The 13,955-nt window shown below is 42.6% G+C and overlaps 1 protein-coding gene across 1 annotated transcript; it reads left to right on the top strand.

Annotated features, from left to right (window-relative positions):
* Nucleotides 1-864: 864 nt before the first annotated feature.
* kpna6 (karyopherin alpha 6 (importin alpha 7)) lies at nucleotides 865-13,553 on the top strand. The gene is made up of 14 exons (XM_078266933.1): nucleotides 865-981; nucleotides 4,658-4,791; nucleotides 4,917-5,009; nucleotides 5,184-5,283; nucleotides 5,393-5,487; nucleotides 5,821-5,952; nucleotides 6,041-6,129; nucleotides 6,261-6,360; nucleotides 7,052-7,215; nucleotides 7,312-7,390; nucleotides 7,572-7,697; nucleotides 9,298-9,425; nucleotides 11,061-11,245; nucleotides 12,598-13,553. Exons 1-14 carry the CDS (start codon nucleotides 978-980, stop codon nucleotides 12,783-12,785), a joined length of 1,617 nt encoding a protein of 538 aa, XP_078123059.1. The 5' UTR covers nucleotides 865-977; the 3' UTR covers nucleotides 12,786-13,553.
* The last annotated feature ends 402 nt before the right edge of the window (nucleotides 13,554-13,955 follow it).

The following is a 13,955-nucleotide window of genomic DNA, read 5'->3' as shown; positions in this document are numbered from 1 at the left end:
GAGAGCTGCTATCCTGCAAGCAGTGTCTTTTGATTCGTCTCTGCACCAGCACACCTGCTGAAGGCTGTGATTTCTCAACCCTTGTGGCTCAGCTGAGGGAGGCTCAATCCAGAGTCCATGGGGTAGGCTACTCTGTGATAGCATGGATCTATGAACAATATTTGTTCTTGTCTGCTAAGACTTTGTTATTATGAGAAAGTATCTCAGTTGGGCCACAGTTGACTTGACCTCCCACACCCTTTCTAATAAGGGGAAAGTGCAAGCCTGACAGCAGTGAATGTTCTATTACTTCCATTTTTATTTGTACAACATTGCCCCCTAAAGTTTTTTCTGGTGTATTTCCCCAGGCACCCTCAGGGGCCCATGTCAGAGGAAAATGCTGTATCACAATATAGTGCAGTAATTTACTACTATGTGCTCGCAGCAAATTGACCATGGATGCGCCTCACCTGTATTACTCTAGTCACATTCACTTTGAGAAAAACACTGGGGAAACCATGGCGGCCACACACACACACACACACACACACACACACACACACACACACACACACACACACACACAGATTTGTGAGAAACGGTAAGTTTGTTTGGAAGGAAGACTGCAATTTAAATCATGTGTCCTGTTGCCCTCATGGATGTATTAAGAGAATAGGTTGTCCTCCACAAATAACTGGTATGGTAATGATTAATGCAGATTCAGTTTAGTGATTTTGACCGGTCTTAAAGTGATAATGAATATATGTTTGGTATTGTATGTGGGCTATTCTTTGCTGAGGTGACTAGAGGTGCGAATGTGGTGTTTTGTGAAGCTTGTGCGTCCTCTGGTGGCAGGAAGTCAGCGTTATATTTTGACGTTTCCGTCTCCGGCAGACATATTGCTTACAGGAGCAAATTCTGGAAAGCTAGAAGAGAGAAAGGATTTAAAATTGATTTACATCTTCACGACTTGATTCACTCACACGACATAGGACATAATGGGTAAGCTGTTCGGCGAATCGAGAGTGTAGATATGCGTTAGGGAAGTAAAAGATTGGGCTGTGTGATCGGGCGTAAGGATTATACAATCCTTATCCTGTCACTGTTGTTAAGCTAACTCTTTAGCTAGGTAGCTAACTGTAGTCAACGATGCTACGTAGTAGCGCAAGATGAGTTGCTTTTTTACGCTAGTTCACTTGTAACGTTATATTAACCAGTCACTAAACTATCTAGTCTTAGGATAGGCTTTTGTCTTTTATCAGATCTCATACAAGGTGTACTAATGTCATTCAAACCCGGGAAAACAAACGGTGTAATTTGTTAGCCAACTGAAGGAAACTTGGCTAGCTAATAGCTAATTACGTTAGCACCGCGCTGTAAGGTTACATTCTTTCCTAAGGTGGGAAGACACACGTATAGTTTGCCTAGCTAGATCTAAAGTTATTATCAATTGTGTCCAGGTATTGGATTGCTTATCGCAAATTCAAATTAACAATTGCCAGTCTCTCCGTCATCATTATTTCTTTACATTTAGCTAGCTACGTTACAGGTGTAGCTAGCGGTGACGTTAGCCAGCTATTGGGGTGCAAATGCAACGCTGGTGCTTAGTGGACATTTTAAACGTTATGTTAGCTGTATGTTCTGTGCTATTTGGTGGTTTGACCGAGTGTAACTTGTCAAGAGACTTCTAACGACTCAGAAAAGTTAATGCGTCATCACCTATAAGATGATACAATTTAATAGGCATATGTATTAGCTAGTTACAGATTTGTGTGCGCAGCGGCTAATGTTAGCTTAACGTTAGCTAGCTATGTTAACTGTCATTCCGCGTTGTTCTTCAAACCCATAGTTACACTGTTGTCTTAATAGAATTATGTTAAATAAGTTGTTAGTCCCCTTCTGAAAAGTTTATAAAGTACTGAGCTAACATTAGTAAATCCCATGTTTATTTACAGTTTAACGTTAGTTGCTAACATCAGTGAGCAATGGTTTTGACCCGACAGCACACTGTAACGTTACACTAGCTAACTTGTACATGTGACACCAGTAGTCACCATGTTTTCCAGACTATTACCGCACAGGATTATGTTTGGGTTTGGTTTTTGTGAGTGTTTTTTCTCCTCAATATTTGTAATTTACAGTGACATGACTGGTAACTCGTAAAGGCCTAACTATAAATACGAATTAAAGAAGGGCATGGTCTTCAATATACTAGCTAATTGTCCAAAACCATCCAGCTTCATTGTACATGTCAAATGGAAATACACACAAAGAAATCAAATCAAGCTGGGCCGTAAACATCTAGTTATCCAATCTTATTATTGGAAAAATGTCCTTTACTTGAATCACCCTTGGTGCTTGATTTGTCACCAAATCAGGCTGTTGTGCTTAACTATGAACAAGAAGTATGTATGCTATATAGCCATGCAGATAGTTTGAGATTTATTTGAAGGGGTTTTGATATGCTGTTGAGATTTCTGCCACCAGTCGACAACAGAGGGTTTCCATTCCATGGCCGTTGTTTTGGGGTAGTGGCAGAAATCTCAGTCGCAGCTAACCCAAAATCGTAGCAAATAAAAACAGGCTGGATACCACTAGGTGTAGGAAGAACATGATTTATTTCTGATTTAAGTCCACATTAAACACCTCACCATTCTGCTTTCTTTCCTCTAGAGACTTCTTGCTAGGGTTGGGTACCTTTCGCAGCTGTTTCGTATTTGTGTATTATTCTATTTTAGCCTGTTTTTATTTTCATCATGACCGTTTTTAATTGCTCTTTAATGTTTCATGTAAAGCACTTTAAATTTGCCTTGTTGCTGAAAGGTGCTATAGAAATAAAGTTGCCTTGCCTTGCAACCTCAGCCTGTCAGTCAGTCCCCAGGGCATAGAAACCACTGTTGTGCCTGCTTGTTAGCCTAGACACACCCTATCGGCAGCAAATGTAATTTGCAGCTAGGGGGTCTAGCAACTCTCCGTTGGCCTGTGAGCTGGAAAAGCAAAACTCTAGACGGGCCAATCACATCGTGTATAGAGCCGGCGGGCGGGCTTAACATAATGACGGCAGAGTTACGACGGTTCCACGTGAATTCCCTGCTACTTGAAAACAAAGACGATGGCTGCTGCTGGCAAACAGCGACCTTTCGAATCGGCTTTGGCCGCGACTCTGGAAGACTTGGAGTTAAGCTTTTCTTTGAGAAAAGAACAAAGAACGGCACTGAAGTCATTCTTAAAAAAGGAAGATGTGTTCGGAGTTTTGCCGACCGGATACATTTAATTCATCAACTAGCGTTGCTCTGGTTGGTTGTAGCACCATCCTATTGCGTGCAGAGGAAATTTGAAAGACAACCGTTTATCCCGCCCCTCGGATTGAGCCCTGCCAATGGTGAGTTCCCAGACCCAACATCTTGATGTGGGTCTGGCTTGTCAGGCTACCTGCTTGTCTCACAGGAAGTGTAACGTCAACGGCACCGTGACTGCTTTCGGCTCGCCATTAATATCATATAACAGTGAGTGGCGTCTGCGTGAAGTTCTGAAAAACTGTAACCACACTTGAAACCAATTTATCGGCGTTGCCGTGACTCACTGTGACTTCAACAAAACTGCAGAGCCGACGTAGTTTGCTCCGTCCGCACCTCTTCGCACGCGCGCATGTCAGAGCTCCGCTCTCTGTCAACATGCAGAGAGGACAGATAAGCTTGCGCTTACGCGCTCTCAGGTACCAAAATTTGGCACCGTTTGATTTTACATGAACGATACCGGTAAAAGTACAGGGTTTGGTACCCAACCCTACTTCGTGCTGTAGGTAGGGTCTCCTCTGAAATGCCAATGCAGACGTGTCCTGTGCAGGGCTATTTCTGTGCCATCTAGCCCAAACGGCCAGTGCAGTTCACATACAGCAGCTAATTTAACTAACGCAGTACAGAAATTAGAGCATCCAGCCACAACCTGTGTGCCTGTGGGTTTACCATCTGGACACATTACACACATGCACAAGCTTTTTATGAGGCTGGTTGTGCTAATGCCCTCAAACCATAACATGACCTCAATTTGCGCCAACTTGTTTAGATATTTAACCTCGAAAACCCCTGCTGTTGCAATTGGGGGCTTTTGGCACAGAAGGTTGGCACCATCTTGCATTGGTGGCAGGTTTCAATGTTTCCCCTACCTCTCTTTCTCTCCCCTGTAACCCCGGGTGACTCAGGGATCTGCCCAGTGCCCTGTTCTGGTGGCATGACTGCACAAATGCTGAGAACGGGCAGTTTGTCCTGTGTGGGCACCAATTTATGCTAACTCTGCGATTTAACTCTACTGAATAAATACGTTTGTTCTGCCTGCCAGTGGACTGCTTGATGAATAGCTTAGCTGTGTGTGTGTGTGTGTGTGTGTGTGTGTTTTCCAGTATCTATGAGCTTGTTTATACAAGGCCTTTTTATATATAGAACTGTGTACATGCTGTCTCATCATCATGACCTATTATTAGAGATGTTAAGGAGAAACAAATGCACATTTTGTCCGTCACACATTCATTAATTCATTTACTCTTCCCTGCACATGGTGTACTTTATGAGTTTGACTTGAATAAAGCAAATGGTGCACAACTTGGTTTCCTACTGTTTTTTTTTTGTGTTTTTTGCTTGAGTCCTAATCGTTATGTCTACCTGTGTCTGTGGCCAATCAGAGCCGTCAGCCAGTCCGGCCAAAGACAACTACAGGATGAACCGCTACAAGAACAAAGCACTGAACCCAGAGGAGATGAGACGCAGGAGAGAGGAGGAGGGCATCCAACTCAGGAAACAGAAGCGAGAACAACAGGTATTCTACCAATACCATCAATCCCACTCATCAGATCCTTTATCTCTCTGTTTGAGATGATGTCAGCATGAACATAGTCTGGCTTGACTGTGTCTCTGTGTGCTCTGACAATCTTTTAATCGCAGCTGTTCAAGAGGAGGAATGTGGACGTTCTCAATGAAGAGGAAGCCATGTTTGAGAGTCCACTGGTGGACTCTTACCTCAGCTCCCCAGTAACAGTGAGTGTCCATTTTCCCATTACCTCTCACACAACACAGACAAAGAGAGGTTCACACAGGACCGTGGTTATTGTTCTTGTTGTCTAGCCTTTTTGCCAGCCTGCGAATTGAGGATGGTGGCGTCTGTGCTGAGTGGATCATGTTTTAAGAGTGCTTGTGCATGTATGGTTGCAGGAAGGAGTCATTACCAGAGACATGGTTGAGATGCTTTTCTCGGAGGACACCGAGCTTCAGCTCGCCACAACACAAAAGTTCCGAAAACTACTTTCCAAAGGTATACATTGTGTACTTACCGTGACTTTGCACAACTGTGGTACTAGTCATGAGGTCACCGTGGACCAAACAAAAATACTTACTTCCAGCTTTACCCCCGTTCATTTCAGAGCCCAACCCACCAATTGATGAAGTAATTAACACGGCTGGAGTAGTGGAGAGGTTTGTGGAGTTCTTGAAGAAGAGTGTCAACTGCACACTACAGGTCAGTTTGTACACACTTACACAGCTCAGAACGCCCTCTGTGCATGGAATGTGTACATAAGGTGTACATTTAATGTAAATTTGTGTCACCTCACCTGGCATGCTGGCTGGTAACATGTCAAACAATAGCAAATGCATTCCATTCAGGTAAATAAAACACAATTTTATTGCTGCAAGCCACTATACTGTACCTGATGATAACCAAGTCAAAGCAATACAATAGTCTGCATTAAACAAGTTTCTTATTGGTCATGTTTAATAAAAACATGTTAATGCTCCATGGTAAAAGATGTTTAAAATGCTACTTTTTTGCTGACATGTTGTGCCTGTGCAGTTTGAAGCAGCTTGGGCACTGACCAACATAGCATCAGGCACATCCATGCAGACAAAGACGGTGATCGAGGCCGGAGCAGTACCAATCTTCATTGAACTACTTAACTCTGACTTTGAGGACGTCCAAGAACAGGTAACACACTTGGGTCCATCTTGACCATTGCGTGTGTCTGTCTTGTCTTGCCTTGTTCCATACTCTTCTTGTTGTTGTTTTTTTGCAGGCTGTGTGGGCCTTGGGTAATATTGCAGGGGATAGTGCAGTGTGCCGGGACTACGTGCTGAACTGCGACATCCTTCCACCTTTATTAATGTAAGCCCATCCTCTTTGCCTCTGTAGAGGGAATACCTATTCAGGATTTTCTAGCTTTTTAACCTATATTAACATACTTTTGATACTCATGTATCTCATGTACTAAGCTTTGCTTTTCTTTGTCATTTCAGGCTCCTGACCAAATCCACCAGATTGACCATGACTAGGAATGCGGTGTGGGCTCTGTCTAATCTCTGTAGGGGAAAAAACCCTCCACCTGCATTTGAAAAGGTACCACTTAGCCTCATGAAGCCAACACCAAAGACACTATTACAATTTTAGATCAGGCCTGCTACTTTTTTTTCCTTCATTTTCAACATTTTGCTATAGAAGTGTGGCTGCCAAAGCATGCATTGTGGTTAGTACCGCTTGGACACACAATCGGGTCTACAGTTAGGTAAAACAGTCTCCGAGCTGAGTTTCTGGTTGACAGGGCCAGATGTCATGGCTAATATATATGCCTGATATAATTTAATTTTATAGCAGCCATATAGAAATTTGTTCATATCAAAGCCATTCAGTTGGGTTACCTGTATTTATCCATTTAGACCAACAGTAAATGCTGGTTTATCCCAGGTCACATCTGCAGTATGTGAAGGACTTTTTTAAACTTACTTTAAAGGTCACAATCATGCATATTTGAATACTCGCACCCTACTGTCATAACTAGCACTGTTAAATTCCTAAATATTATGTACATGCCGACCTTTTGCTAGTATTTGTTTCTCTGAATTCTAGACCAGACCGTTTTTTTTTTAAATTTGTGTAAATGTTTTTTTCAGTTGGCATAATGAATAATAATGGTTGCGTAACTGAAATACGGTTCTTGTGTTCTGCTGAAAAGTTTCAATTGTGGTGCGTGGGCGTTGGTAAATTCCTGTTGTTTCTCATTATAAATATGCATTATGCCTGTGCTGTCTAGGTGTCACCCTGTCTGCCAGTGCTGTCTAGGCTTTTATTTAGCAGTGACCCAGACTTGCTGGCAGACGCCTGCTGGGCCCTGTCCTACCTCTCAGATGGCCCCAATGACAAGATCCAAGCTGTCATCGACTCTGGCGTCTGCAGGCGCCTTGTAGAGCTACTCATGTAAGTCAAGCCGTAACTCTCCGTTGTCTTTGTCACGGTATATATGACCCGTAAATACTTAAAATTCTCTCTTCTGATAAACCTGCTTTTCTGCAGGCACACAGACTATAAGGTGGCCTCCCCTGCCTTGAGAGCTGTAGGAAACATTGTCACTGGAGATGACATCCAAACACAGGTGGGAGCATATTAAACTGAAGTTTGTTTCATAGTTCTGCCTTTTGAGATACTCTCAGTTGCCTGTTTATTAAGTATACCTAGCTAAAACTAATGCAGGTATTTTCATTTAGTTTTTATATTTACTTGTGGAACCTATTTTTATGATTTTTTTTTTTTACCTACTCTGTTGCTGTGTATAGGTGGTGTTGAACTGCTCAGCCCTGCCCTGTCTGCTGCACCTGCTCAGCAGTGCTAAGGAGTCCATTCGCAAAGAGGCATGCTGGACCATCTCAAACATCACCGCAGGAAACCGAGCACAAATACAGGTGATTTAAGCCGCTTTCTGACTGGAGGGATTTTTGCAGTTCCTAAAACATAACGTTCCTGGAACCCTTTTTTTCTCGTGTTCCGACTGGACAAATTTGGGGATTTTTAAATTCTTCTGACCACAGTTCCTGTAACTCTTTCAGCTCCTACTTCAGGGCAGGGTCTTTTCTCTTTTTCGCATAGTGGTGGTTAGATGGCTGTGATTATAGGGGCTTTCCGACCGGAGGGATTTTTGCAGTTCTTAGAACTAAACGTTCCTAGAACACTTCTTTCGTCGTGTTCCGACAGGAAAAATGTGGGGATTTTTAAGTTCCTCTGGCCGCAGTAGCAGACTTTTTTAGCTCCTACTCCAGAGCAGGGTCTTTTCCCTTTTCCTAGGTGCTTGCAGACAGAGCAACAACCAACAACGGGACATTTTTAACAATTTTCACCATCTTATTCATCACTAATTTCACTTCTGACAACGTTTTAAGCGAGAAATTAACTGTTTAGATTTCGAATATGGGCAGTCTTGCGAAAATTGATGCCAAATTGACAATTTGCTTCAAAGTTTTCGGAGTTCAGAAGCTCCATGAAGTGAGGCGACAGCCAGCAAGCGCCTGCCCCGGCTTCTAGCTCGTCGCTCGGCCAGTCTTGCTCAGACACCTCGCTGTAAGCTGGAGGTCTCTCAGACCGCTCTCGTAAATAAGAGGCTTTTTTATTTCACCGTTGACGGTTCGTTTGTTTAAATATCACAACACATGTCCATCATAAGATTAACGGGAACCTGTGGTTAACTGTCTTTTCGGAGTTAAACTCCACAAGCGTGTCCTGCAGCTCGCCGGCCGTCACACACACAAACACACACACACACGTCCACAGTATAATAAAGCCCCGTCTGTGTTGAGCAAAACATTACGTGAATTACTACGAGAATGGATGTGCATTTAATATAGGAAAAGTGCACAAGTATTAGCATCATTTGTTGTTGTATGTGGCGCTAAGGTCTAGTGACGATGCTATAAAGACCGTTGCCGTGCTTGCGTCACTCCCTTACCCCTCCTACCAGTCCCTATGACCACTTGGCCAGTGGGAATGCAAACGGAAAAAAAGATTTTGGGGGAGAGTAGTTCTTAGAACTGCTTAGAAGTGTACTTTTCCTCTAAAAAGTACAAGTACTAGCTGGTCGGAAAGCACCTTATAATAACAAAAGGTCAGTTCCTATGGCCACTTGGCCAGTGTGAATGCAAATGGCAAACCCAGTTTTGGGGGAGAGTAGTTAGTAGAACTATTTAGAAGTGGACTGTTCCTATAACTACGTTCCTGTAACTACTTGGTCGGAAAGAGGCTATAGACACACAAAGCATATAACTGAAACCTCACTATTATGCATGTTGTTCCAGTTTAGGCATGTATGAAGCCCACATAGTTTGATTTGAGACTGGTTTGTGAGAGACACATAGAGGCTGATAGGTGTATTTATGACAGTCCTTACGCACCCATGATACGTCTTTTATTATATCCCTGATCGCCAGGTTGCAAAGGTAATGATCTCATAACTATGTTAAAGCTGTTTTTTGAGACATGCCCCCTGATTTTAAATCTTATCCTGCCCCACAGACGGTAATTGATGCCAACATCTTCCCAGTGCTGATCGACATTCTACAGAAAGCAGAGTTCAGGACCAGGAAAGAGGCGGCCTGGGCCATCACCAACGCAACCTCTGGAGGAACACCAGAACAGATCAGGTCAGACTAAGAGTAGTCTCGCATTGCCAGACCTGTCTCCACAGCGCTGTTGAATAAGGTCTGGCTACACAGCATATACGGTCTAGGATCGGAGAAAAAAATGCTCTTGGTTCTTTGCATTTCTTTAATCGTAATCAATCAAATCGTCTGGGCGGTGCTACGTTTTGTCGGATAAAAGTGTTGGATGGTCAAGCGTTAAGTGGGAAAGGTTTCTAAAGACCACTTGCAATGAATTAATCTCGTCATGTAATTTGTTATAATGCCATTTGTTATCTGTTAAAATTATTATAAATTAGCAGAAATCCTTCCCTGACAGTGACTGACTAAAAAAACGTTGCAGCTGCTCGGAGATAATGAGTAAAAATACTAAGCAATGCTGTACTTCAACGAAATCAAGAAATAAAATTTAGATTTACTGAAACTTTCTTTGGAGATATTAGGTGATAAAAAGGGAGGAACAAGGTCATGTGTACAAAGGGGTATCCCAAATCAGGACATTGGAATGAATCGTGAAGAATTATCCTAATTTACTTAAAATACATTTCATTAATTGGGTATATTAAAGCAAAAAGAATTGTACCTAATTCAATCTGTATAGTATAATAAAATCTAATGGCACTGTGTGAAAAGCCCTTCCTACTATCTGGTCATCTTTGAACCATGTTAATGGGACATTCTGAGCCTTAGCATTGTCGAACAATATGATAATACACAATAACACACACACACACACAGTTAATAGAATTTGGCACTCCAATTATTAATCATTGTCTTGCTTGGATTTGCAGTATAATCATGCTCTGGTTTTGGGGGCCTTTGGGATCTAAAAGGATGTAAACAGTAATGTTGCCATTGAGCCAGTTACTTTTTTTTATTTATTTTTTTAGCTTATATTCAATTATATGTTGCAAATTGGCACCATTAAAAGTATGCAGAATTAGCTATTAGGCGTTCCTATCTGCAATGCTCCCATGACCGTAAAGGTGACTGTCACTGGATTCCTGTGAAACTAAAAGAAAATTTGAAAACATAATTCTCAGGCACGTTTTGAGTTCTAAGGAGCATCTTCTTTTTTTTTTCTAAGCTGAATGATTGACGGTTATATGCGACCTTGAAATTAATCTTTAAAGTGCTCATATTTTGCGCATTTTCAGGTTCATAATTGTATTTAGAGGTTGTACCAGAATAGGTTTACATGGTTTAATTTTCAGAAAACACCATATATTTGTTGTACTGCACATTGCTGCAGCTCCTCTTTTCCCCCTGTGTGTTGAGCTCTCTGTTTTAGCTACAGAGTGAGGCATCTCACTTCTGTTCCATCTTTGTTGGGAGTCACACATGCGCAGTAGCTAGGTAAGGACTACTAGCCAGTCAGGAGTACCACGCTAGCAGCTAGGCTAGCATTATAACGTGTTTTACAAAGTGACAGTTACAATAGAGCTGTTTGGAGCAGTTTGTGAACAGTGTTTTCTGTTGGAGATGGTAAGTCCCTTTGGGGTGGACTTTGGGCTTTTTCACTTTGTAAACCTATAACGTGCTCAAAAAAGACGTAGAACAGAAAGGAAAGGGGAAAAAGCATAATATGAGCACTTTAAGGATCACATCTGAAAATGCAATGTGTGTGTTTACATCTAGATATCTGGTGAACCTGGGCTGCATTAAGCCCCTGTGTGATCTGCTGACGGTGATGGACTCTAAGATCGTCCAGGTAGCTCTCAACGGGCTGGAGAACATCCTGAGGCTGGGCGAGCAGGAGGCCAAGCAGGAGAACACCGGCTCTGGAGTGAATCCTTACTGCAGCCTCATTGAAGAAGCCTATGGTACTGTAGATGACGTCCACACAAACGCATTACTAGGATGAAACATTTCCAGTGACAAACAGGGGGGTAGGGAGCAGGGGGATGTTTAGGGGGAGAGCAGGTCAACAGTATATGTCACATAGTAGTGGTGTACATCATCAGAAAGCTGGGAACCTGAACATTAATTTGAGATGCAAAAGCTCAGCACTGTGTGTCAAGTTTTTCTAGTCCTCAATCCTAAAAAAAAAAAAAGTACTATATTGATTCACGTAGCAAAATGTAGCCTCCATTTGGAACATTATTTAGCGTCCTTCCCTACAAGCTAGCATGACAAGGTTTGTACTACTGGATTTCTTAAGTTGTCTAGTTTCTAGAGTGCTGATCAGGCCACATTTTTCTGTCTGAGCCCGGCCCGCGTTCGACAGAGCAGTAACCGAACCCGGCCCGAGCCCGACAGGCATTAAGATATTTATGTCCGAGCCCGACACAGTTAAAATCTTGTTTGTTTTTTCTCATACTAATGACACCTGTACGTTTGTTTGTGTGGAAAGCCCGCTTTTATTAAGCAACTTTAGGAAGGCATTCGTAAATGTCAACATATGAGCGCATCAGCGCACACGGGGAAACAAGCGCACGTTAACACAGGCGCGCACCTACATAATAAGCTTTTTTAAATTTACATTACATGTCATTTAGCTGACGCTTTTATCCAAAGCGACTTACAATTGATCTCTATATCAGAGTCACACTCCTCTGGAGCAACTAGGGTTAAGTGTCTTGCTCAGGGACACATTGGTTGATGTATCACAGTGGGAATCGAACCCGGATCTCCACCGAACCATCACCACCGAAAATTTTAAATGTTCAATGCCTTATCGCGCTGATGTGACCGAGCCCGATTCAAACCCGAACATCATTTCTAAATATCTGTCTGAACCCGGCCTGGCCCGGCGGGTCCCAACGGGCTTGGTTCGGGTATCCATCCTCTACTAGTTTCATACTATGAATGGTAGTAGTATAGTACCAATATCGTCACTCTATCTCTAAAACCTGAGCCTGCTACTGCCTCTGAAAGACATCAAGTTGCATCATATTGGACATGTACCTTGAGGTGGGGAATACAAACATGTTTTATCTCTGATTTAGATTAAAAAAAATAATCTGATCAAAAAAATAAGTAGATGAGTCCAAGACTCTCATAATGCAATTAGCCAATTTTTGCTACTTGACAATTTGAAATACTACGGACACAAAGTATTTTGATACCCAGCCCTAGACCGCGGTAGCTGGCTCGATCTAATACTTTCAAAAGTTCAAAATTCTGGCTGATAATTTAGCAAAAAACATTGATCTAACACGACTTGTTTTTCCAGGTCTTGACAAGATCGAGTTCCTCCAGAGCCACGACAACCAGGAGATCTACCAGAAGGCCTTTGATCTAATCGAGCACTACTTCGGGGTTGAGGACGAGGACAACAGTCTTGCCCCTCAGGTGGACCAGGCCAACCAGCAGTATCTTTTCCCCCAGCAGGAGGCCCCCATGGAGGGCTTCCAGCTATAAGTCTGCACCCCTCTCCTCTAAAATGCACCATTTACCCCCTCCGTACCTCCTCATCTCATGGAGGAGCCCTGGATGCCCGAGTCGAACCTCCATGCCCCCTTCTCTGATCTGCCACTACCCCCCCCCCCCCCCCAACTCTACCATTACCCGCAAACACACACAGACACACCCACCCTTTGGAGGAAAGCTAAAACTGTCCCGCTCTCCAGCCTAAAAAATGCCCCTCCCCCCTTTCTTTCTTCCCTCTTCTAAACCGGTGGACTGAATTCTTGCAGGGCAGACCCATGCGTTACATCGCCGGGGGGAGAGCACCACACAAACTCCATTACACGTAAAAGAGGAAGTGATCACCACATTGCCCAAAATGCAAGTCTGTCCTGGCTTCAAACGCACACCGACATCTTCCAGCCATTTAATAGCTCTCAGTGGCCGTAAGATGGTTTGTTGATTAATATCTTTATATATACACTTTGATTTCTTTTCCAGTGGGACATTCCTATTTTCAGGATTACCCATGCATCCCCATGCAAAGTCCACAGACTGGGGTGCATGAGGTGAAATATGCCTAGCTCTTGATGTCAGTCTGACTTAGTGCAATTCAAAGAAGAAGAGAAAAAAAAAACCAGTAACATGATCGCTTTTTTGTTTGATTAGTTATTCACCCCCCCAACACTTATTTATCTCCTTTTTTATGTGCTTGTGATTTTTTTCTTTTTTCCTTCTTATCAACATTTTTTTAAGTGGGACAAATTACAGGGGGAGTAAAAATCTTAAAAACAACAAAAAAAAACTCTGAACTTAGGATGGGCTCTGGATGGGATGTTGGAAAAGAGATTGGGGGTTTTTAGAGGATATGTTTAAAGATCTAGACGAGAAAAAAAATAAATCCAGTTTTCGAGGTTGGTATAGTTAGAGATCCAATGTTCGTTGTGTGCTGTGTTATTAATAACAATACATTTGAATTATGAAGTGATCTAACTATTAAACAAGGCACGGCTGGGGATTCAGGGAGAAAGGTGCCCGCGGCGGCAGCAGCAAACCAACCTTATTTTTTTATATTTAAATGAATTCAAGAGCTTGCAGGTTGTTTAAAGTAGGGTGAAATACCACTTGGTGGTGCAGACACGTTTTCTAGTTTTGTCTGATTTCATTGAAGCCCCGTGTAAACGG

Source organism: Sander vitreus, chromosome 14 (genome assembly GCF_031162955.1).
Source record: "Sander vitreus isolate 19-12246 chromosome 14, sanVit1, whole genome shotgun sequence".
Lineage (NCBI taxonomy): Eukaryota > Metazoa > Chordata > Actinopteri > Perciformes > Percidae > Sander > Sander vitreus.
The sequence above is the reverse complement of the archived record's forward strand: the minus strand, read 5'-3'. Positions and strand labels throughout refer to the sequence as shown.